The following is a 23,198-nucleotide window of genomic DNA, read 5'->3' as shown; positions in this document are numbered from 1 at the left end:
AGCAGCTGCGAATCAATTACCATAATTGACACCGGACTTTGGCAGGTTTGACAGAATCAGGCGGTTGGTTGCCTGTTGCGAGACTCACTAACAGAATAACAGGGTGGAGTAGCAAGAGAAGTCTCGAGGCCCCTTTGCTCTGCGGCTACGTGCTGCACCATCATCAGCTGTGAGCGTGACCTGACCCCCAACGGGTTCCCACGCAGTTCGCTCCACGGCTTGGCGACGGGGATCCAAGCCGATCCGGCGATCCCCGTCGCTTATTTAAGGCTCGAGGCCGACGCGGAGGCCTAGCGCGCAACGCCGCAACCACCCCCCAGCCACCGTCAGCCAAACCCCACCAAAGCGACGGACCAAGGCGTCCCTGCTGCGGACACGAACGCGGCCAGCAGGGGTAGAGGCTGGGATCCCAACCCGGCAACCCCCACCTGCACGGCGACCTCACCAGTCACCACGTCGCAGCGCATTAACTAAACCCGCCTTAAATCCCCCCCACCCCAACCGGCAACCGTCCCTCGCCAACTCGGACCCCACCCCCCGACCCATTCCTCCCCTGTATAAATCCCCGCCTCCCCAATCCAAAGATTCCACCTCCAGCATTCCCCGCCACCTCGCCGGAATCCCCAGCCCGCCCAGACTCGCCTGATCTCGCCCGGCCTCGATCCAAATCCACCCATGGGGTCGCAGGCCATCGAGGAGCACCGCGCGGGGGCGGAGGTGTACCACGGCGCGGCGCTGTGCGCGGAGAAATCCACGGAGCTGCTCTCGGAGGTGCACCTCCCGCTGGGCCTGCTCCCGCTCGCCGACATGGAGGAGGTCGGCTACAACCGGTCCACGGGCTTCGTCTGGCTCCGCCAGAAGAAGGCCCTCACCCACACCTTCAAGCAGATCGGGCGCCAGGTCTCGTACGCGTCCGAGGTCACCGCCTTCGTCGAGGACCGACGGATGAAGCGCATGACGGGGGTCAAGACCAAGGAGCTCCTCATCTGGGTCACCCTCTCCGACATGTTCCTCGACAAGGACGACCCCTCCAAGATCACCTTCAAGACCCCCACCGGGCTCGGCAGGACATACCCCGCCTCCGCCTTCGCCAAGGAGGGTGGCGACGACGGCGGCAAGCCCGTGGGCAAGGAGGCACCCGCCGCGGCAGCCAACGGGGGCAACGAGGCCGCCGCCGCCGTCAGCGGTAAGTGAGGTGGCGCCGTCGAGTGGAGTGGAGTGCTTTTATCGTGGTTAACTGCCTGCTTTTTACTACTACTGCTGGCCGTAATTGCTATGCTATACGACTGTTCTTCTGAATAATGAAGTCTGTACTGCTGCTTGCTTAATTTATGTGTTCTATTTATTTATGAATGAAATGGTAATCAATCGTGTGAACCTTGCAATTGTGTTACGACGTGTACATGACTTGTGTCCCCTTCCAGGCTTCCACAGAGGTTCTCTGTGTCTGTCCTTCACTTTTTTAACCTGCAATCCAGTCAATTTACCTGAACTTTAATTCAGTCAATTCATATAGGAGTAGATAGATGTCAAGTACTCAGTTAATACTAGGATAACAAACAAATTCTTGACAGAGACAACCAGCAATAGATAGAACAAGAGTCCACAATTCCACATGTTCCAATCCGACAGAACACGTAATTGAGGAGAAATTCAGAGGTGGAGGCTATGAGCTCCTTGCTTCACCAGTGCAGCAACCAGGCTTCAAAGAAAAATTGTTGAACACTTCCAACACCACCCCGAAGGTGCTCAAGTACTGCGAAATTGCTTATTCGGCCAAGTCATGAGCATGGAACGTTGACAACGCGGAATTTGATTGCGGGATTACTGTTCGTTTTTTTCCCCCTGATGATTGCCAAGATATCCAGGTGCTGTCCCCTCTGAAGAGGATTGAATGAGCAACGAAATATATGGATCGACTTCTTTTCTTTCACGTCAACAGATAGTAGCTGTAGTGCAGTACAGGTTTGGTTCGAGTTCGACATGTAGCCATCATCACCTGACCGTACTTCTGAGGCCATTATCACCCCGTACTTGTGTGCCTAACTCCAACGCCTATGTAGCCCAGAATTCAGTTGCAGACGTGTACTAGGTGTATACGCAGCGACTCGACCAGAAGCAAAAATCTCAGAAAACACCAAAACGAGTACACTTTCTACGTGTTTCTGCAGTTAACCTCAAGCTTGTGGCCTCAACCAAAATTCTGGAACTCGAACGGTGTCCAAGCGCTCGAATACCAGCGACGTGGAAGCGCCTTCGCCGCAACCATCCTGAGCCTCCCGGCAAGGTCCTAGTGCTAGTATTTATCACACTCGCTCAATCCCCAGCCGCACGGACCCGATCGACCGCCGCCCCCTCCCCCCCCCCCCCCCCCCCCCCCCCCCCCCCCCCTCCCCCCCCCCAATCGGCAGCAGCGCGAGTGAGAAGCAAAGCATGGCGCGCCGGAGCAGCCTGCTCCTCGCCGCCGCCGCCGCGGCTCTGCTCGCCGTGGCCGCCGCAGTGCCGCCGACGTGCGAGCGCATCGAGTGCCCGGCGTACGAGGTGGTGGACAGCGCCAACGGGTTCGAGATCCGGCGGTACACGGACGCCATGTGGGTCTCCACCTCGCCCATCGAGGACATCTCCTTCGTCGCCGCCACGCGCGCTGGCTTCCTCCAGTAAGCTCTCGCCTCGTCACTTCTCAGCTCTCTCGCTTACCACGCTTTATTCCTGGGCTTCACATGGGCCTCCGAGGTGAACCGTATGGGCCTTAGACAATGGGCTCGTGCAGAGTTACTAGGCCGTAGTCCGCTCACTGGACTGAATACACACACACACACACTGGACGCGTGCAGGCTGTTCAACTACATCCAGGGCAAGAACGCGTACAACGAGACGATCGAGATGACGGCGCCGGTGCTGACGCTGGTGCTGCCCAGCGACGGGCCCTTCTGCGCCTCCTCCTTCGTCGTCAGCTTCTACGTGCCGGCCAAGAACCAGGCGGACCCGCCGCCGGCCGAGGGCCTGCGCGTGCACCGGTGGGCCGGGGCCAGGTACGCCGCCGTGCGCCGGTTCGGGGGCTTCGTGTCGGACGCCGACGTCGGCGAGCAGGCCGCGCGGCTCGACGCCAGCCTGCAGGGGACCAAGTGGGCCGCCGCGGTGAACGAGGGCCGCACCGCGGGCAAGGCGACGTCCTACACCGTGGCGCAGTACAACTCGCCGTTCGAGTTCAGCGGTAGGGTCAACGAGATATGGATGCTCTTCGACGGCGCCAAGGAGGGCTCTGCCATCATGTAAGCCTGTGAGCCGTGAGTATCTATCTTCAAGATATCAAGTGTAGTGTGTACCTGCTCGAATAAGTATCTTGTTTTTTTCCTTGAGAGAAAGTGGTAGTGTAATTACTGTGCTCTGCTGATGAATAATGTAAGCTTACAAATAAAGCTGCTCAAGTAAATAATATTTTGCATTGAATTTACTTGCTGGCAAATAAAGCTGCTGATGAATCAGGCGGTAAACAAACTACGGCATGCATGTGCTTAACAAAAATCCGAGGTGGAAGCCTCGTCCCTGGTCAACCAAAGCACGGTTCTTCTTGCTAGATCCAAGGACACTCCAAGTCCAAACGTAAGAGAAAGGCGCGCCCCTTTCGCCGCGCCGCACGCAGCGCAGCCAATCGCGTCACTCACACACCGGCATCTGGCGAGTGGCAACGCCCGCAGCCTCCACACCCAGAGGCCAGAGGAGCCAAAGCCAACCAACAACCCAGCGCTCCCCTACGATCACTCCGCGAGCTCGCCGATTCCACGGTCCACGCCGCCCCCACAGGAGCGCGGAGCCGAGGGGAAGCCGCGGCAGCAGCAGCACGTCGTCCAAAGCCTTGCGACGGCGACGGGATGGTGGGGTGGGTGCGCGTGCGGAGCCCCCCGGTGCTGGAGTCGAAGCTGCTGTGCCTGTCGCTGCTCTACCTCCTCACCACGCTCCCGCTCGCGCTCTACGTCTCCTTCTCCGACCCCGGCCACCGGTGCCTCCGCCTCCTGCCCTTCCCCTCCCGCGCCCGCGCCTCCCCTGTGAAGACGGCGCTCTTCGAGTACCCGCCCGGGTACGGCGAGCACAAGCACGCGCTCCCCGTGCCGCGCGCGCTCTGCTCCACCCCCGTCGCCTTCGCAGGTCTCCGTCTCTCCGTCCGTCAAGGGCTGCAACGTAACCGTGGCGTATCTTCGTTTTCCGTTCTCATGCTTCGTTGTATCGGGCCATCTGATGATCCGTTACGATAGGAGTCCCTCCGCGTGACCTTTGCCACGTGTGATCACAGCTAGTGGTCGTTCATTTCGGATGATATTTTTTCATCATTTTGGTTTGGTTTTTGTAAAACCAGTTTTTTCGAAATTTTCCTCTGAACTTGTTTTCTCTTGTTGTGAAAGTGATCCTGAGGGTATTTTTTTAAAAGAAAATTCTTTTGCACTGATCGAGCAGACTATAAGACTGTGTTGGAGGAAATCGATGGCTTCCGCCGCAACCTCTCAGCGTCTGCGTCCAGATCACCTGTCCTTCGGTACCAGAGTGGCAGGAGGGATACGTTCGCAGGGAACCTCTCGACCGAGAAGCGGAGACAGTTCTTCAGCCACACTGACAGCCAAGTGAAAGTTCCATGCGGGTTCTTCAAGGAATTCCCCGTCCCAGAAGCTGGTGAGTTTGTTGTTGACCTAATTAAAGATGGTGATTTTTGCCGTGTCCATGTTCATAATTTGGGCGTACGAGTAGCAGCCGCATCGTGACGTAATTATTCCTTGCGATCTCCAATCATAATCCCTTTGGATGCAAGCCAGATACAAGTGCTTTTGTGTTCCAAGTCACAATGTGCTTTTGTAGTCCTAGCATAATCATCAAGAACACCACCAAAATACTTTGCTACGATACTGCTAGTGTTCGTCAAGAACACCACCAAAATACTGCAAGATCTTTAACGTTCACGGTTTTCAGACAGATTGGCCATGGAGAACTGCAGAGGCGTGGTGGTCGCGTCGGCGATCTTGAACGACTACGACAAGATCCGGCAGCCCAGGGGGCTCGGCGCCGAGACGCTGGCCGCGGCGTGCTTCTTCATGTTCATCGACGACGCCACCCGCAGGGCCCTCGCGCGCCACGGCATCCTCACCGCACAGGACGCGCACGGCGGCGGCGGCGGCGCCACGGTCGGCGCGTGGCGCGTGGTGACGCTGCGCGCCGGCGAGCTCCCCTACGAGAACCCGGCGATGAACGGCGTGGTCGCGAAGCACCTGCTCCACCGGCTGTTCCCGAACGCCAGGTTCAGCGTGTGGGTCGACGCCAAGATGCAGCTGACGGCGGACCCGATGCTGCTGGTGCACGCGCTTCTCGTCGGCAAGGGCGTGGACGTGGCGGTGTCCAGGCACCCGTTCAACCTGCACACCATGGAGGAGGCGGTCGCGACGGCGAGGTGGCGCAAGTGGGGGGATGTGGAGGCCATCCGGGCGCAGATGGAGACCTACTGCGCCAACGGCCTCCAGCCATGGTCCCCCATCAAGCTTCCATATCCATCAGGTATGGAATTCAGACAGGGACACAACAAGTACATGGCTGCATTCATTTTTGATATCTTGTTCGATTAAACGAAGAAAACGGATGCTATAGCAACTGAAAATGGCATTTCAACCATGTCAATAAGATGAACAAAACGGATCAGCTAACGAGTCAAGATTGATGACACATGCTATCTTGTCATAACAAGAAACGTGAATATGGGATGACGAGCAGTGTACATGTTGTCATGCTGCAGACGTGCCGGACACGGCGATCATCATCAGGAAGCACGGCCTGGCCAGCGACCTCTTCTCCTGCATGCTGTTCAACGAGCTGGAGGCATTCAACCCGCGGGACCAGCTTGCCTTCGCCTACGTCAGGGACCAGATGAGCCCCAAGGTGAGCATCAACATGTTCGATGTCGAGGTGTTCGAGCACATCGCCGTCGAGTACCGCCACAACTTGAAGCCTGACGTCGGGGGAGGAGGGAAGCAGCAGGTCACTAGGATGGCATCCTCAAGAGACATTGCCGGGAGCAGCTGTGAGAGATATCTTCTGAAGATGTGGGGGGAGTCTGCTGAATAAAGTTTCTGCAAATGTCCCCATTGCATTTTTCATTTTTTTTTTTTTGGTTCTGAAGATTACATGAGTGTACATAACCACATATACTGGCATACTTGCAGGGTAATTTGATAGGGTAGAATTTTTGGTAAATAATTATACAATGTAAAAAAATAAATTGTCTTCATTAGAACATTTAGTGATAAGCATTGAAATCGAAACAACTTCACACGCAGCTACTTGGACAGGATCACAGGACACGCGAATTCAATAGTCATCCCTGGATACGTCAGCACTCGACAGAAATCTTCGGTTTCAGGCAAACTACAAACACGGTGTTACATCAGGTGGCGGAATCTGCTGAGCCCTTGGCTAGCTCGCTCTTGTTCTTGAATTCCTTCCAGGCGTCCATGGCGTTCTTGGTCATCTTCTCGATGTCATCAGTGGTGGCCGTGTCTGGGGTCAGCATGCCTTCCACTGCCATCATCATGTTGATCACAGCCTGAAGAAAGCAACAAGTAGCAGAGCATTCAGAAAAAAAAGTTCATAAACTGAATAAGATGTGGAACATTACCAAATGAAGGTACGGCCTCGAGTCACGTTGGTAGCGGCCTGTGAGCTGCTGGCAAACTTCTTTTGCCCTCTGCCAGTCTCTCTGCAATGCATGGCAAACACAGGGTGAGCATGAGTGCCTGACACGTGGCAACAAAAACTTGGTAACTCACCTGATTGATCAGAACGTCAGTGAGCAGCAAGCCCAGGTCAAGCTTCCTCTCGGAGTCGCGAGAAGCCGAGAACTCCTTCTGCAGAAGGCTCGTCAGCTTCCCCCTGTCAGTGATATGCTGCGAACGCCACAAACACAAGCTCGATAGCATTAGGATCGGGAGGTGGCTGTGATCTCTATGTTGTTAGTAGAAGCGTACCTCCTTGGTGACCTGCTCAAAGACGAGGTCCATGAGCGTGGCGCGGTCCCTGGGTGAGTCCTCGCGGCGGAACAGCGAGTCCGAGAGCGCGTCCACGCTCGTCTTCATGGTCGCCGCGCCGCGCTGCTCCGCGGAGGCGCGCGCCGCGCCGTCGGTAACGGCGTTGAGGGCGCACACCATGGCCGGCTGCAGGACAGGGCCGCCGGCGGCCCTCCCGCCGCGCGCCGTCCACGAGGCGCCGCCCAGCGCGAGTGCCAGCGCCACGCCGGCGCCCACCCTCAGCGCGGCCTTGGGCAGGGACGCCGGCGGCGGCCCTCCTCCCTCCACCGGCACCGCATTGGCGTCCGGCTCCCGCGCCGCCCCCTGGGCGCCCACGGCGGGAGCCCTGGTGCGCGGCGCACGCGCGCCGCCGCGGCGTCGGTGCAGGGAGAGAGGAGCGGCGGTCGCCCCGGCGGTAGCGGCAGCGGCCGCGCGCAACGTGCTGAGAGATGATTCCATGCGCTGATTGGAATGTCCAGCTCCGTTGCAGCGTGGTGAAGTTAGATCTTTCTGTTGCTTGCTCTTTTGCTTTTATCCGTGGGAAGCATGTCCTCCTGTGCGCCATGCCTCTGCATCGTGCTTTGCGTCTTTGCCCGTCGCAAGCAAGGCATCCAGTGCCCTCTGCCTTTTGTCGACTTGATTAAAACCTGGAGTAGGCTCGAAAGCTTCAGGTGTAGGTCGGACTACTGCCTGCTTTAGCCGGACCAGGTCATCGGACATCGCCGATTCGTGACAGCCGCCGGCGACGAGCGCAAGAGGAGGAGAGGCCTGGCCGCCTGGGGACATACCAAGGCAGGCCTTCGACTGCATTGAAAGGCCCGCCTCCAGCCCAGCGGCGTAAGGCTATGGGCCTTAGCAAACGAGAGTCCCGGCAGGGTAAACATTAAGGTTGGAGAGATTCTCCACGCTCGTTTTCATGGTCGCGCCACCGCTCTCTGTGAGGACTCGGCAAGCGGCGGTCGGCGACGGCGTTCAGGTCGCACGACGTCGGCGCTCCCCCGCCGCGAGCTGTCGACAAGACGTCGCCCGGCGCCACGCCGGCACAGACGCTGAGCACAGTCTTGTGCAGCTTCCGCGGTCGATACCGTAGTCCCTTCACCGCCGCCTGTGCATCCGTTGGCGGCTTGGCGCGCACCGCGCGAGTCGAAGGCGGACACGCACGCTGCGGCGGCGAAGGGCGAGCGGAGCGGCATTGGCTTTGGTGCCCGCACCGAATGCGATGCAACGATGTTGAGCGAGCCTGAAACTGGTTCGGTGTCTATCTTCTGCGCCATCCTCCGTCTCCGTGATTTTATTTCAGGAAGATTTGCCTTCGAAATTGAAGGGAAACACGATACCGGGGTGGACGGTATTTCAAACACCATCCACCCCAAGTCTGAAACTTTCATTTTGAGTTCTCCCTGCGAAGGTTGCGGATGAGGCTGAAATGTCGTGCGATGCCTATCCATGATACCTCCTGCGCCTCTGAATTATTTCAGAATTTTTTGTCACGATTTTGGCCGGAAACCGAAAGGAGATATGAGACTTGGGGGTTGGGGTGGAAGTACCGCCCACCCCATGAGGCCATGTCTCGCGCCGCTGGGACGCGGCATTGGTGGCGGGATTGAGAACGGTCGGTTGCAACTGCAGGAACAGGGCCAGTGTTTTCCGACGCCCGATGTTCACGAATCACGAGACGCTGCTTTCGTCGAGGGTCCTCTCGCACCGGAGCAACGAACCCTAGAGCACGCCCACGCTCGTTCTCATGGTCGTGCCGCCGCTCTCCACGGTGGCTCGAGACCCGGAGGTCGGTGTCGGCGCTCAGGACGTACGCCCCTACCACCTGCATGTGCAAGTACGGTGTCGGCGCTCCCCCGCCGCGAACTGTCGACGAGACGACGCCGCCCGGCGCCACGCCGGCACGGACGCTGACTGTAGTCGTTGTTAGGACTTGTAACTCTCATCGAGAGGATGGCACTAGGAAGAGTTGGAGCAATTTTCTAGGTTTTCTTTCCACAATACCATGTCCAACTAAGGGTTAGGGATACATATTTATAACTGGCCAAGCAGCCAACCAGCCAAGCATCAAGGCATATGCTAGTCTAAAATACCTTTTTGATGCTATCCTATCTAGTCTAAGATGCCTAGGACTGTCCTACCCTAAAAGTAGTCAACAAAAATGGTGCTGCAGCAAGCATATGCTGCAGCCCCACTGTCCTCCAGTCAACAAAACAGTTGCAACCTCTTAAGGACAACAGCACAAGGACTAGCCAAGCAGTTGCAGCCCCACAAGGACTGCAGCCCCACAAGGACCAGCAGCAAGACTTTATCCAGCATCATTCTCCCCCCCAAGTCTTGTGCGTTGTCTTGTGGGAAGATTGGACCATCCCGGTCCTGGAACAGAGCTTAAGGAACTTGATCCTCCCAAGGGGCTTGGTGAGTAGGTCCGCAAGTTGATCCTTGGTGTTGATGTAGCTCGCCTTGATGCTTCCTTCCTCCAAGCAGCCTTGGATGAAGTGGTACTTCACCCAGATGTGCTTGCTCCGCTCATGGAAAACGGGGTTCTTTGCCAGGGCCAGAGCGGACTTTCTGTCCACCCTGAGCTCCACCACGCTAGTGTGTCTGCCAAGGAGATCACCGAGCAGTCGAGCAAGCCAAAGCGCCTGAGTCAAAGCAGTGAAGGCTGCTATGTACTCGGCCTCGCAGCTGGACAGCGCCACCACCTGCTGCTTGACCGACTGCCAGCTAACGAGGCACTTGCTGAGGAAGAAGAGAATCCCGCTCGTGCTCTTGCTGGTGTCGATGTCGCCGGCGTGATCGCTGTCGCTGTACCCGACGAAGTGTGCCGCCCCGGGACACCTCGGGTAGAAGAGACCGTGGTCGAGGATCGCCGCCACGTAGCGGACGATCCTCTTCATGACCTGCTGGTGCTCCATCGTCAGTCGTTGCATGAACCGACTGACGTAGCCGACGGAGAATGCCAAGAACGGTCGTGTGTGGGCGAGGTAGCGAAGGCTCCCCACAAGACACCGGTACTGCGTAGCATCTACCTCCTCCGTCGTGCTGTCGCGGTTCAGCTTCAGCCTCTCTTCCATCGGAGTGAGAGCTGGGTTGCAGTCGGTGAGCCCGGCTAGCTCCACGACGCGCTTGGCGTAGGCGGTCTGTCGAAGCATGATCCCGGAATCATCCTGGTGCACCTTGATCCCCAGGTAGAAGGAGAGAGGCCCCAGGTCAATCATCTGGAAGGTGGCCTTCATTTCTTCCTTGAACGCTGCCGCCTCCGCATCCTTGGTGCCGATGATCACCAAGTCGTCGACGTAGACACCCACCAGTAGGGCATTTTCTCCATTGCCCCGCCGGTAGATGGCCGCCTCGTGCGGGCTTTGCTCGAAGCCCATCCCTTTGAGCGTGGAATCCAATTTGGTGGATTCGGAAATTGTTGCGACGAGATCCATGAGCGTGGCGCGATCCCGGGGCGAGCCCTGGCGGCGGAACAGCGAGTCTGAGAGCGCGTCCATGCTCATCTTCATGGTCGTGACGCCGGCACGCTCCGTGGAGACACACGACGCGACGTAGGTGACGGCATTAAGAGTGCACACCATGGCCGGCCGGTGGTGGCACTCCTACCGCGCGTCGTCCACCGGTCCAGGAGAAGCCGCCTAGCACAAGTGCTAGCGTCACGCCAGCGGCGGCGCCCACCCTCTACGCGGCTACCCAAGGCCGCGCTGGCGGCCCTCCTTCCTCGAGCCGGTTGCTGCGCCATCCCCTGGGCCCTGGTGCGCGGCAAACGCGCGCCGCCACCACTGTGGCGCAGGGTGAGAGGAGTGGGGCTGGCCCCAGTGGCAGCGGTTGCATGCAATGTGCAGGGAGATGATTTTTTTTAAAGGAACAGAGAGACGACGATTCCATGCGCTGACTGGAATGCACAGCTCTGTTGCAAAGTGGAGTTAGTCGTATGATGGTGATTGCCGTCGTGTTAGATCGTTCTGTTGCATCCTCCTTTTGCATTGTGGGAAGGATGTCCCGTGCGCCATGTCCCTCCATCATGCTTTGCGTTTTGCCCATCACAAGCAAATATAGTTTGCCATAACGGAGGCATGCAGCCTGGAATTTTGGCCCGGCCTTAGCACGGCCTGGCACGTTCAGAGACCACGCCCGTGCTGGTCCAGTTGGTGCCACAGGCCATGTCTGGGCTGCTCCCTTAGCACGATGTGCTGGCTCGGCCCTCTAAGGTTAGTGGCCAGCCCACTAAGACCCACTAAGACCCGCTACAAGCACGTTTAACGGATGGTCCAATACCGCTTCAACATATATAAGTGATGCGACGGACAACTCCATTCAAACCCTACCCTCTGCACCGCTCTCCCCGCTCGTAGGCATTTTGCTCTGCCTCTTGCCTCTCTGAGATTCAGATCCTCCATCGACCACTGCCCTCCTTCCCCTCCCATCTTCCCCTTCCTCTCAGCTACCGGCATGTAGCTTGTCCTCTCGCCGTCACCTAGGGATGGCAATAGGGCGGGTCGGGGTCGAGTGGAGCTTCCGCGGACCCGCCCTTGAAATCCGAGAATAAAACCCCACCCCAAACCTGAACATCATTTTGGGTGACAACGTGCACCCGCCCTCAAAACCCGTGGGTGCCCAAAACCTGATGGGGCCATTGAAACCAGGCAGCGCTCACAGCGAGGGGGCGAGGGCGGCCGATGGGGGTGCGGGCGGCACTCACGACGCACGAAGACGGAATGACGGTGGGTGTGGTTGGAACTGTGGAATTGGAGATTATATACCTAGAGTTCTTGTTGGGCTGGGCTATACCTGGTTGTTAGGCTAAAATGTACACTTCGGAGCCCCATAGGTCACCCGCGGGGAAATTTAAAACCCGCCCCTCCCCTGCCCCATTTCAGCCCGCGGGGGAAAAATAGACCCACCCTTGCCCTCATCGGGTCCAAAACCTGTGGGTTTCGGGTCAAACCCACCCAACTACCGTTACTCAGATCTTAGCCACTGGCTACGGGCAAGTCAAGTCGTGGTTACCAACGGACGATGCTGCAAGGAGGCAAGGTATCAGCATTCAAGTATTCCTTGTTTGTCCATGCGTCTTCCGTCGGCACTCTTGTGGATGCAGGTCAGGTCAGCAAGACCACGAGTCCCAAAACTTTGCAATTTAGTTTTCTTTGTTATTTTTTATTTTTTCTCGATAATCCACCCCAATTCTAGAATTGACTTGTACGAATTTGTTGAGGACTCTTACTCGATCTGGACTACTTTACCGTTGCGACAATATGCATGTATGCGTTTGTGTCGAGTTCATTGGAACGGCTTAGCCAATCTGGACTATAGTACATATGGCATTTATGGTTAAGCATACACTAATATATACACAAGGTTGCTACTACTACATATCAAGAAATCTATTGTATATTCTAAATGTACATGGTGTGTGGTTAACACACACAAATGTTAATATAAAATGCTAAGTGTACATGCTATGTGGCTGCGACACATAAGCAAATCTGTACTGTCAGTGAGAGGTGAGAGAGCCCACCGACGCCAACGCTAGATGGCAGCCATATCTGCGATTAATTTCAGAAATTTTGGTAGTGGTTTTGATCTGAGAACAAAAGGAGATATGAAATCCTTTCTTTTTTCTCTCTCCCTGCACAGCTCATGGGCAACCCTGAAATCTTGTGTGAATGGCTTGGTGTTGGTGTCATGCTAGGAACCCCTGCTCCATTGCTTGTAGTGGATAACGACATGTGATGGACATTGGCTAATGGGGATTTCTATTTGCGCTAGTTGAGGGTCGCGTGGCACGATGCGGAGCACTGGCCAGATGAGTGGCATTAATTTTTGGGCCCTTTTTTCTTTCAGGTCTATTTTTTTCCAGCGATGGAGCTTGGTCCGTTCGATCTCGCCAAGGATTGACCGAAGATGTAGGCAATGTTCGAAAAAGTGTAGGTAAATGCTGCCTAGCCATGCTTAAGCATGATGTAGAGGCCTGGCGCGTCGTTTAGGCCCTAGGTGACCAATAAAACATTCGAGTGCTAGCGGGCAGGTGGGAGCACGGAAAAATAAGCACGTGGGAGCATGAGCGGGAGGATAGGAAGGGAAGGAAAGGTGGCAGAGGGGGTGGAGAGATGGCTTGCACCAGAGATGAAGTAGTCATGACGCCGGCCGTGCCATTGGAGCGGCATCTGTATCAATGGAGATGTTTCCTTGTCAAATCGTGGACACCGGAGTGAAGAGGAGATCGCTAGCCGTCGATTTTGCTAATCTCTGATGTGGGATAGTGGTTGGCAGCAAGCAATCAACAGCGGTGGTGGCGCTATCCTCGCTGAGGAGGAAGAGTTGCGGTGGCGGCATGAATCAAAAGGGGTATGTACGTTAGTAGTTGGGATTGAATGGGTAAACAGAACTTAGGGTAAGTGGTGGGTTGGCTAGGTTGGATAACAGCAGGTTGATGGCCCATCTTTTCTCAATTTCCTTCCTTTTCACTTATAAATCTCAAAATTAGTATATAATATGGAAAATATATACTAATTTTGGGAGTGTCTAAAATGGTGGGTTTTTTCTAAAATGGTTGACACACATGGCGAGTGTCTCTCCATCCCCGCAGCCAACTACCTGTTCTTTTCTTTCCTCTTATGATCTATTCTCTCTCCTCGTTCGAAAACCATGCACGGCAACTCCGACTCGAAGCGAATTTCGGTTTGTGCTTGCTACCATGGCAGCCTCCTTCTCCATTAGGCAGGAGTGGAGCCGGCGGCCACCACATCAAATCAAATGGTAACATAATTTGTTTGGGCCCTTGTTTTCTTCCAAATCTATTTTGGGTTCTCAATGAAGGTGATGCTCCTCAGAGAGCACCCAAGGTACTCCAGTGACATAGCTCGGTCCGTTCGATTCATGGCCTAATTGACCGAAGGGGTGTGTGTTCTCCAACTTAGAAACATCCTCTCCCTTTATATACTCATTTTGCCCTTCCCCTTCTAGTCTATTCTCTTCCTTGCTAAAAAGATGCACACACCCCGACTTTGGCTCAATGCAAATTTGCTTATGTGTGTTGCAGCCACATGACATGTACACTTGGTGGTACATATTAATTTGTGTGTGGCAACCACACACCATGTAAGCTAGATTATACAATGGATTTATTGATATGCAATAGTAGCAATCTTGTATAGATATTAGTGTATGCTTAAGCATGGATTGCATATATATTTAGCTTAGATGGATAGTTGGCCTTGTGAAAATGATGTGACTGGTGACATTAGCAATCGCAAAATATGGCACATGCCTTGTCTAGCAGGTCCGTGTGGAAACGTCAGCCACTGCATTGAATGGTGTGTGATTTTTGTCCAACCCCTCTTTTTTTATGATTCGGTTTGGTGCATGTGTGAAGCCAATGCACGCAGGTGATGCAGGGTACATTGGTGGTGGAGCTCCACCCATTTGATGTCGTTGCCAAGGACCTGCGGCCTATGAAGATATGGGTCTTCCTCCTATGGTGTGAGGATGAGTTTGCTACCATCATGTTAGCAGAAGACAAGGTGGTGGCAGAGATGGACGAGGACGAGGACAAGGCATTGGGAATGGGTGCGCATACGATGGTGTGCATTGGGAATAGGTAACCATACAATGGTGTGCATTGTTTGGGCCCCTCTTGTTTCCTGATCTATTTTGATGTATGTGTGAAGGTGATACCTAAAGAGCACGTGGGGTTAAAGATGGCAACAAGCAAAATGCCCGTGGATACAGCCATCATATGCACACGCCCGACGGCCGGAGGTAGGCTACAGAAGTTGATGCGTTGATGCAGGGGATTTGGCAGTTGGGGGCCGGGGTTGATACATAGATTGCAGAGGATCTGGGCGTCGGGGGCAGGTGGCCGGCAGGCAGCGGTAGGGTGTCTTGGATGGGAGGCGACAGTCAGGCTGTCAAGCAGGGCCGTAGGGGCACCCCTCGCCCGCGGCTTCTCATGATGCGGCGGGACTGCGTCGTGCCGCCGTGCGCGAAGTAAGCCTACAAGAGGAGGGGCGGCAGCGGGGGCTGGGGTGGGTCGTGGGGTGTGGGATGGGATGGTGGAAAGAAACCCTTTTATTTGTATGTGTGTGTATATATATTTACTTGTAGGTCCCACATGTTAGACTTGTGGAGCGGGTCTGGCGGGTATGCAGGCGAGAATATCAATTTTCTTTGCCCGCGAACAAATATCCGCTGGGTTTAAGATGGTGCCCCGCATCCATGTCGCCAGCAAGAATCTACCGCCTATGGAGCAGCGATTCTTCCATTTGGAATCTACCACGAATCTAAATACCCTTCTTCCCTTCCAGTAATTCTCTCTCCTTGCCTCCAAAACCCCACACTCCGCTTATCGCGGATTCTATGGCATGTGTGTTGCAACCACACACCAAGCACACTTAGTGTTATATTGATCTTTGTGTGTGGACGTGTGGTAACCATATGCGTTATATTTATTTTTGTTTATGGTAAACACACAAAGTGCCCATAAACACATCATACATAGCGCTATATTTATCTTTGTTTATGGTAACTATATATAGCGTTATATGATCTTTGTGTGTGTGGACGTCTGACCGTTCAGATTTTTTTGTCACGATCTTGGTCGAAAATTAAAAGGAAATATGAGACACGGGGTGGCTGCCCCTAGTCACGGACTCACGGACCGGCGAGGATCGTACTGGCGTAACCGCGGGACAGCGTGTCCGAGAGCGCGTCCATGCTCGTCTTCATGGTCGCAGAGCCGGCGCGCTCCGCGGAGAAACGCGACGCGCGGTCGATGATGGCGTTGCCATGGCAAGCTACAGCACTGGGCCGGCGGCGCTCCCGCTGCGCGCCATCCACGAGACGCCGCCCAGCGCGCTCGAGCGCCAGCGCCACGCCGGCCGGTGCCCACCCTCATCGCGTCCTTGGGCAGCGCCGGCCACCCTCATCCATTCACGGGCACCTCACAGGGATCTGGTTCCCGCGCCAGTCCCCTGGGCATGCACGGCTGTAGCCCTGGTGCGCGGCGCACGCGCGCAGCGGCGATCGCCCCGGTGGCAGCACTCGTGGGACAACATGCTGAGAGATGATTCCTTGCTCTGATAGGAATGTCCAGCTCCATTGTAGCTTGGAGTTAATTGTACGGTGATCGCTCCGGCGACGCGTGCCCGAGGACGAGGCCGGGGCACCGTCCACCCCAAGTCTGAATTTTTTCCACTTTTCAGTTCTCCCTGCAAAGGTTGCGGATGGGCAAAGGTTGCGGATGGGGTTGAAATTTCGTGCGAGGTTTCTCCATGATATGTCCTGTCTCTGTGAATTATTTCAGAATTTTTATCATGATTTTGGTCGGAAATCAATAGCAGATACGAGACCTGGTGTTGACGGTATTTCAAATACCATCCACCCCTAGTGATGGAACGGCAAGTCCGAGAGGTTGTCTCGCGCCGCCGCGACGCGACATCGGTGGCGGGATCGAGAGAGCGCCGCGGCCGGGTGCAACTGCAGGGACGGGGCCATTGTTTCCAATGCGCTGTTCACGAGACATCGCTTAGGCCTAGCTGCAACGCTATCGCCGGCGCCCACCGCCAGCTTGATCTCGGCCAATGCCATCGTTCGTCCTCCCTTCATCGGCATGGCCTAAGATTCCTCTTCCAGCGCGCTGTCCCCTGGGCTCGACAACGCCCAAGGCACCGGTTTCTGGAGCGATCTCGTGCCGGAGCAACGAGCTCGGGAGCGCGTCCATGGTCATTTCTTTCAGGTCATTTCTGAAAGAGACATTTAGACGAGGAAATATTAGATTGATTATACAGGAGCACATGCTACAACCATATATAGGCCTGGAGGACCAGGCGCAGGGGGAGATAGGGTTAGGAACTCTAGCTGCCACCCTTGACTCGCCAGGGCCGACGGCGCCGACAGTCGGACTGCCCGCCAGCTCATACACGTAACAGGACTCGTAGGTCCACTAGTGTACATACAGGTAAATACAATCTAACAGTTTCACCGAGACGCCGGGCATGCTGCCGACGATAGCGTTCACGTACGGCGGAAACCACGGCGGCCTGCACGATACGGCCGGCTCGTGCTGTCCGGGAGATCCCATCCCACCGGATGCCAGCGGCTCGCCATTTACTGTGTCAATATGACCTTCGCCTTTCAGCGGTCGGGACTCGGAACGATGACCACACCAAGTCTATAAATTTTCCCTTTTCTGTTCTTCCTCCACAGATTGCGGATGAGCCTGAAACAATTTGTGTTGATATTTCATGCCATTTCCCATCTTTGTGATTAATTTCAGATTTTTTTTTGTGCGGTTTTTTAAACAAAAGGATAAGTAGAAATACCGTCCACCCCGCGAGCATATTTCTGTCCTTTTTTTCCTCCCTGAACAGGTCATGGACGACCCTGAAATCTTGTGTTGTGTTTCTTCAGGCCATCCCCCATCTCAGCTATTTATTTCAGAATTTTTCGTCCACATTTCGACTGAAAAAAAGATGGAAAATTTCGATTCCCAAGCTCAACAACGCCCAACGCCGTCCTCACGCCAGAGCAACGAACCCGAGAGGCCGAGAGCGCGTCCACGCTCGTTCTTATGGTCATGCCGCCGCCCTCTGCGGGGGCTCGGGACGCGCCGGTCGGTGTGACGAGCCCCCGCCATGAACTGTCAAAGAGACGACGTCGACGGGCACCACGACGGCACGGACGCCGGACGCAGTTTTGGGCAGCTTCCATTAAGGGATATACTGCACCGAGCATAGAGTTCTTGGACTAAGGGATGCGGGTGTTGATGGACTTGGGTGTGATGTTTCTCCATTCCATCCGTCGTCCGTATGATTTGTTTTGGAATTTGGGTTCAAGGTTTTGATGATGATAACAACACAAAGGAAAGCAGGAGTCTGAACTTTTCATTTTCAGTTCTCCCTGCAAAGGTTGCAGATGAGGCTGAACTTTTGCGTGATGCTGCTTCTCCATGATCCCTCCCGTCTCTGTGAATTATTTCAGAATTTTTTGTCGCGATTTCGATCGGAAATCGAAAGGAGATATGAGGCCTGGGGTGGACGGTATTTTCAAATATGGTATTTCTAAGTTTGGAACTTTCCATTTTCAGTTCTCCTTGCACAGGTTGAGGACGAGGCTTAAATTTTGTGTGATACCTGTCCATTGTATCCATTGACTACATGAATTATTTCAGATTTTTATGTCACGGTTTTTGTCAGAAATCGAAGGAAGTATGACACCTGGGGTAAATACGGTCCACCCCCTATGTCTATGACGGCAGTCGGCCGGTGAGTCCAAGAGCGTTTATTGCGCCGCCGAGGAACTGAGAGCGCACCGGCTATTGCAAGTGCAGAGACGGGATCACGGGGCCAGTGTTGCCTCCGTGCGCTGTGCATGAGACGCCGCCTAGGGCTAGCGCCGGCGCTGCGTCGTCAGCTGCCCGGAGCTGAAGGCGGACACCTTGAGCGGGGCGCCCCGGGTCACCGCCGCGGATGGCGCCTTCGTTCTACTAATCGTAGGCTTCCCCGAGCGCGACGCCCGAGGGACGCACACACCGACGTCTTCATCTACAATGCCGGCCCCGGGACGCCGGCGCGCATGGAGTAGAGGTTGGCCCCCGGGCAAGGGCGCGAGGTGGGAGGAGGCGGAGCGACGGGCATGCACTGCCTCGTCGTCGTCCTCGAACGGCGGCTCAATGACTGTGGCCGGATGATGTGCTACGATCTCCAGGTCTTCTGAACTTAGACCAGCTCGTGGACCACCGGGGCCGCGCCGGTTGGCTTCTGATAGACTGGGAGAGAGACGAATTTGGGGTCGGGCTCAGAAGAATATTCAGAGATACAGGGTTCAGAGGAAGGTCAGGGAGGGATACAGGATTAGATATTGTTCTGGTGGTATAGCTTGCCGCCTTGCGCGGTTGCGCCCTTGCCCTATCCTGATCTCTCCCATACGAATCGATCACAAGTTGAGAACATTACACAGCTGGGCTACCAGTACTTGCAGTTGGGCTTGCGGCGGACTCTGCTTCCCCAACGTGGGCCGGTCTCCTGGTGGGCCGATGTAGTAATCACACATCCCATGACACTTGATGAGCACGTGACTCTGGCGCACGAACGACTGCAAGCAGCAGTTTCGTGTGCACCAACCAACCCCGTGAATTTTTTTTATTTTTTTTATTTTTTTTCTTCAATTTTGCAGAAATACATAGTCGAATCAAAAAATTGCAAAAATAAGCTTATACCGCCTGCTGAAATGGTGGTATGGGCCTTACCGCCGTTTCAAACGGCGGTAGGGGTAATACCGCTCACGGGTCACCCACCGGATTAACTCCGAGCGGCACCCGAGAAAGCTCCGCCATTTGAATTGGCGATAAGGGTCCTACCGCCAGTTCAAATGGCAGGGCTCGCCCACTATAAAACGTGGCCATGCCCCTCCCCCTCCCCCCGCACCAGACCCCCTAACCAGACCGCTCGCAGTTGCGATAGAGAAGGGAAGAAAAAAAAAAGAAGAGGAGGAGAGGAGGAGGAGGAGGGAAGAAGGGGGAAGGAAATTTTTCCGTCGTTCTCAGGTAAATTTTTTTAATCTCGTAGTTTAGATAGTATAGTGTAGTGACTAGATCTAGATTTAGAAATATTAGTGGATCTGAGATTTAGAAATAGCTAGTGAATTTGAGACAACATTTAGCTGAATTTAGATATAGCAAAATGTAGCTTAGTTAGCACAATAGATTTAGCTTAGACAGTAAAATAGATTTAGCTTTGGTGGTATAGTAGATTTAGCTTAGATGGTATAGTGGATTTAGCTTAGGTAGTACAGTAGCTTTATTTTAGATTACAGTAAATTTAAGAAATCTTAGTGGATCTGAGATTTAGAAATATCTAGTGGATCTGAGATTTATAAATATCTAGTAGATCTGAGATTTATTTGTCGTGTATATTAGTTCTAGTACATGCCTATGATAAATTTAATTAGTAAGCTTGGTTTAGTGTTACATAGTTGTTTGTTTATTGAATTGAAGTCGTCATTGTAGTTAACTGATATATATTGCTGATATTAATTTGGACTGCCCGTTTCATGTATGTTGGCAGGCATGTCGGAGAGTTTAAATTTTCAAGTGTTCTATGGGTCGGGGGAGGTTAGATATGGTCCAGAAGGGGTAGATTTGAGTGAATTTCCCTGTTTCATCAAGTGTGTTCCAAGAGCAAGAGAGAGAACTTGAGGGGCATTTGCAGGTGGCTTTGTAGGGATTTTGGTGTTGATAGAGATCAAGTGGATGCGTCTGTGAGGGTTGTAGTCAAAAGACGGCCGAACATAAATTTTTGGGAGTTGCTTTCGCTTGAATGAACTCCAAGCTACCGGGCTTATATAAATGGTTGCACAAGAAAAGGTTTACCAATCATATGGTATGTTCAATTGTTCATGAAGGGTGGATCTAGCAGTCATATTGAAGAAGAAGTAGGAGGTGATGAAGTTGAAGCGGAAGAAGATGTGCAGAGTACTAAGGGTGGAAACGAAGAAATTGATTATGATGAACAAGAAGGGGGCGATGCAAAGAATGATGTTGCATCCCGCGCACCAAATGGGAAGGCTGATGAGGGGGAAGATATTCCTGAGCTAGTAGAGCGGTTGGAGATGGAAGGAGAGGATGCCAATGGTGCCGTGGATGATGACTCGTTCGATGAGAAAGATGCTTATCCTATACCGTGAAATTGGTCAAATTATGACCATTCCGCCCTACCGGTCAATACTTGGGAAAAATATTTCTTGGGAGTACAGGGAGAATGAGGTATGCGTGGGGGCTTTGTACCAAAGTGGGGATGAAGTGAAGGAGGCTATTAAGAGATGGTCCATTTTGTCTTTGCAGCGTCAGTTCAGGGTGGAAAAGAGTAGCTTGAAGGTGTATGATGTCCGCTGTGTGCGAAATAATTGCTCATTCAGGGTGCATACATACAAGGGGAAATGGAAGGATTACTGGGAGGTGACTAGAGTGGTTGAGCACGAATGCTTACTGGCTGAATTGGAAGGAATACACCGCAACCTCACTGCTAATTTTGTTGCTCAATACATGTATCCTCAGATAGTGCAGAATCCTAACTTCGAGCCCAAGTCCATTGTTTGTGCCATAGAGGAGAAGTTCAAGTACAAGATCACCTACAACAAAACTTACCGGGCGAAGCAAAAAGCGCTGGAGATGAAGTAGGGTTCGTTCGAAGCATCCTATGACAACCTCCCGTTCCTATTGCACACCATTTGCCAGAGAAATCCTGGAAGTTTCTACGAGTTGAAAACCTATCCATGTGTTCAGTTTCCAGGCAAAAATAGGTCCTGCAGCGATCATTCCTCGCGTTGGGTCCTTGCATTCAGGCTTTTCGGCTATGTCGACCAGTTTTTTGCATTGATGCCACATTTCTGACTGGAAGGTACAATGGAACAATATTGACTGCTATTGGGTCTGATGGCAACAATCAGGTGTTGCCGCATGGGATCGCATTTGTGGAGGAGTCTGGAGATAGCTGGTATTGGTTCCTCGAGAGGGTGAAGAACATGATTGTGATGGACGTCGAGGGGGTTTCTCTCATTCATGATTGGCACAAAGGCATTCTGCAAGCAATCGGAGATCTACAGAATGGAAGTCAAAAGCGTTTCAGGGCGCCGATATTGCCGGACTTGAAGAGTAGGTGGAGCATGAGGCATATGGGTGCAAACTTTCATAAGCAATTCAAGAACAAGACCCTTATGAAATTGTTCAAGCGCCTGTGCAGCCAGAATCAGGAGAACAAGTTCAACCTGCTATGGAAGAAACTTGAGGACCTCACAAAGAAGCAATGTGAGGAACTAGCGAAGAGGTCGGTCAATAGTGAGGCCGACCACCTTGTGTCTCTTGAGGACGTCAGGCTCGACGGTCCAAATGTCAGGCGAAGACGGGGAAGATCCATCAAGAGCTTCTCACAATGGATTGAGAATGAACCGAAGGAAAAGTGGTCATTACTCTTTGATGACGGAGGTGCACTATGGGGTATAATGACGACAAACCTAGCTGAGGTTTACAACTGTTGCTGCTTGTCTTTTTTCGAATGCCTCTATAGTCAGGGATGAGATGGCTGAAATGAAGGTATGTGAGGCTGTTCATTATGCACCCGGCACATAGTAAGGTTTTCAACGCCCATTTTACTGCAAACAACTGTTCCTAAAATCCAGGTCCTGCACGGTGTTCGGGGCCCGCCCCTTGTTGGTATTGTGGAATTTTACCTATACCGCACCATGAAGTATTTCAAGGAAAGGTACCAGTTGGCTGATAACTCAATGCGCGACAACCACAGAATCTATGGGTACAAGATGACAGAGTACATGGAGAGTGCGATTAAGAAAGATCATTTGCATCGTGTGAAAGAAATAGGAACCGTGGAATGCCGGTTCGAAGTTGTTTGCAGGGACAAAGTTTGAATGAGTGGGAGGCGTGAGAAACACACACATGAGTGCATCATCAGCAATGAAGGTTGTGTTTGCCCTTGCCACAAGCCAATCTTGCTTCACAGGCCTTGCACCCATGTCATTGCTACATGCATCGAGGCCGCGGGGGGGGGGGCTTCAACCCCGTTGTTTCGTGCCGCACTATTTCCTAAAAGAAACCATATGGCAAACTTGGAGGAACGAGATTTTTGGATACCGTTTACCAGGAGACTTTGTCAATAATCCTGGGAATGCCGTCTGCTACATTCCTGACCCTGATCCAGAAATGTTCCGAGGGGTCGGGCGATGCGGGAACAGACGTATCCGTAACAACATGGATCAATCTGAAGCAGGTCCTGAAGTCCGACTCTGCTCCAAGTGCCACGAAGTCGGTCACACCTACAAGAACTTCCCGGCAACGATGTATGGAAGTGCGAGCACCCAAGCTGCATCTAATAACTTGTAATGTAATGTTTATCTTAAGTTGTGTTATTGTAACTTAAGTTGTGGCCCTAATGTAATATAATGTAATGTTTATTTGTTGTTGTGGTCGAAACGTAATGTGGTGTAATATTTATCATGAACGCTTTTATTTGTAATAACTCATATCCTGTGTATTTTATTTTTTTACGTTTTCAAGTCTTTATTTTTTTATTACTTGTGTTACAGGTATGGTACACCCAGTTCCACAGGGGTACCAGACCCCTGAGTTGCTTGACCTTGCCTTGG

General features: G+C 53.4%; 5 protein-coding genes across 5 annotated transcripts; 3 read left to right on the top strand and 2 right to left on the bottom strand.

The window, feature by feature from the left end:
• Positions 1 to 577: 577 nt before the first annotated feature.
• On the top strand, positions 578 to 1,385 carry LOC117855763 (uncharacterized). Its single transcript, XM_034738140.2, has one exon. It carries the CDS (start codon positions 676 to 678, stop codon positions 1,192 to 1,194), a length of 519 nt encoding a protein of 172 aa, XP_034594031.1. The 5' UTR covers positions 578 to 675; the 3' UTR covers positions 1,195 to 1,385.
• A 1,010-nt stretch (positions 1,386 to 2,395) lies between these two features.
• Positions 2,396 to 3,454, top strand: LOC117854673 (uncharacterized). Its single transcript, XM_034736898.2, has 2 exons — positions 2,396 to 2,657; positions 2,835 to 3,454. The coding sequence occupies exons 1-2, from the start codon at positions 2,434 to 2,436 to the stop codon at positions 3,274 to 3,276; spliced, it is 666 nt and encodes a 221-aa protein (XP_034592789.1). The 5' UTR covers positions 2,396 to 2,433; the 3' UTR covers positions 3,277 to 3,454.
• Positions 3,455 to 3,586: 132 nt separating this feature from the next.
• LOC117854671 (alkaline ceramidase TOD1) lies at positions 3,587 to 6,124 on the top strand. Its single transcript, XM_034736896.2, has 4 exons — positions 3,587 to 4,146; positions 4,453 to 4,665; positions 4,960 to 5,538; positions 5,774 to 6,124. Exons 1-4 carry the CDS (start codon positions 3,873 to 3,875, stop codon positions 6,100 to 6,102), a joined length of 1,395 nt encoding a protein of 464 aa, XP_034592787.1. The 5' UTR covers positions 3,587 to 3,872; the 3' UTR covers positions 6,103 to 6,124.
• Positions 6,125 to 6,244: 120 nt separating this feature from the next.
• Positions 6,245 to 7,621, bottom strand: LOC117854672 (uncharacterized). Its single transcript, XM_034736897.2, has 4 exons — positions 7,002 to 7,621; positions 6,804 to 6,920; positions 6,653 to 6,733; positions 6,245 to 6,580 (listed from the first exon to the last, which is right to left on the bottom strand). Exons 1-4 carry the CDS (start codon positions 7,497 to 7,499, stop codon positions 6,422 to 6,424), a joined length of 855 nt encoding a protein of 284 aa, XP_034592788.1. The 5' UTR covers positions 7,500 to 7,621; the 3' UTR covers positions 6,245 to 6,421.
• An 803-nt stretch (positions 7,622 to 8,424) lies between these two features.
• Positions 8,425 to 10,621, bottom strand: LOC117856235 (uncharacterized mitochondrial protein AtMg00810-like). Its single transcript, XM_034738644.1, has 2 exons — positions 9,814 to 10,621; positions 8,425 to 8,504 (listed from the first exon to the last, which is right to left on the bottom strand). Exons 1-2 carry the CDS (start codon positions 10,619 to 10,621, stop codon positions 8,425 to 8,427), a joined length of 888 nt encoding a protein of 295 aa, XP_034594535.1.
• Positions 10,622 to 23,198: the final 12,577 nt, after the last annotated feature.

The sequence above is a fragment of the Setaria viridis genome, chromosome 5, assembly GCF_005286985.2.
Source record: "Setaria viridis chromosome 5, Setaria_viridis_v4.0, whole genome shotgun sequence".
NCBI classification, from domain to species: Eukaryota; Viridiplantae; Streptophyta; class Magnoliopsida; order Poales; family Poaceae; genus Setaria; species Setaria viridis.
Note: the sequence above shows the minus strand (reverse complement) of the source record. Positions and strands in the feature narration are given on the sequence as shown.

Coding starts and splice junctions, on each gene's coding strand:
- LOC117854673 (XM_034736898.2), top strand. CDS start 2,434: ATGGCGCGCCGGAGCAGCCTGCTCCTCGCCGCCGCCGCCGCGGCTCTG. Junction 2,658..2,834: donor ACGCGCGCTGGCTTCCTCCA/GTAAGCTCTCGC, acceptor GGACGCGTGCAG/GCTGTTCAACTACATCCAGG.
- LOC117854672 (XM_034736897.2), bottom strand. CDS start 7,499: ATGGAATCATCTCTCAGCACGTTGCGCGCGGCCGCTGCCGCTACCGCC. Junction 6,921..7,001: donor TTGAGCAGGTCACCAAGGAG/GTACGCTTCTAC, acceptor TGGCGTTCGCAG/CATATCACTGACAGGGGGAA. Junction 6,581..6,652: donor CGAGGCCGTACCTTCATTTG/GTAATGTTCCAC, acceptor TGCTTTCTTCAG/GCTGTGATCAACATGATGAT.
- LOC117854671 (XM_034736896.2), top strand. CDS start 3,873: ATGGTGGGGTGGGTGCGCGTGCGGAGCCCCCCGGTGCTGGAGTCGAAG. Junction 4,666..4,959: donor ATTCCCCGTCCCAGAAGCTG/GTGAGTTTGTTG, acceptor CACGGTTTTCAG/ACAGATTGGCCATGGAGAAC. Junction 5,539..5,773: donor CAAGCTTCCATATCCATCAG/GTATGGAATTCA, acceptor GTCATGCTGCAG/ACGTGCCGGACACGGCGATC.
- LOC117855763 (XM_034738140.2), top strand. CDS start 676: ATGGGGTCGCAGGCCATCGAGGAGCACCGCGCGGGGGCGGAGGTGTAC.
- LOC117856235 (XM_034738644.1), bottom strand. CDS start 10,621: ATGGTGTGCACTCTTAATGCCGTCACCTACGTCGCGTCGTGTGTCTCC. Junction 8,505..9,813: donor CGCCGGCGACATCGACACCA/GCAAGAGCACGA, acceptor GAAATAATTCAG/AGGCGCAGGAGGTATCATGG.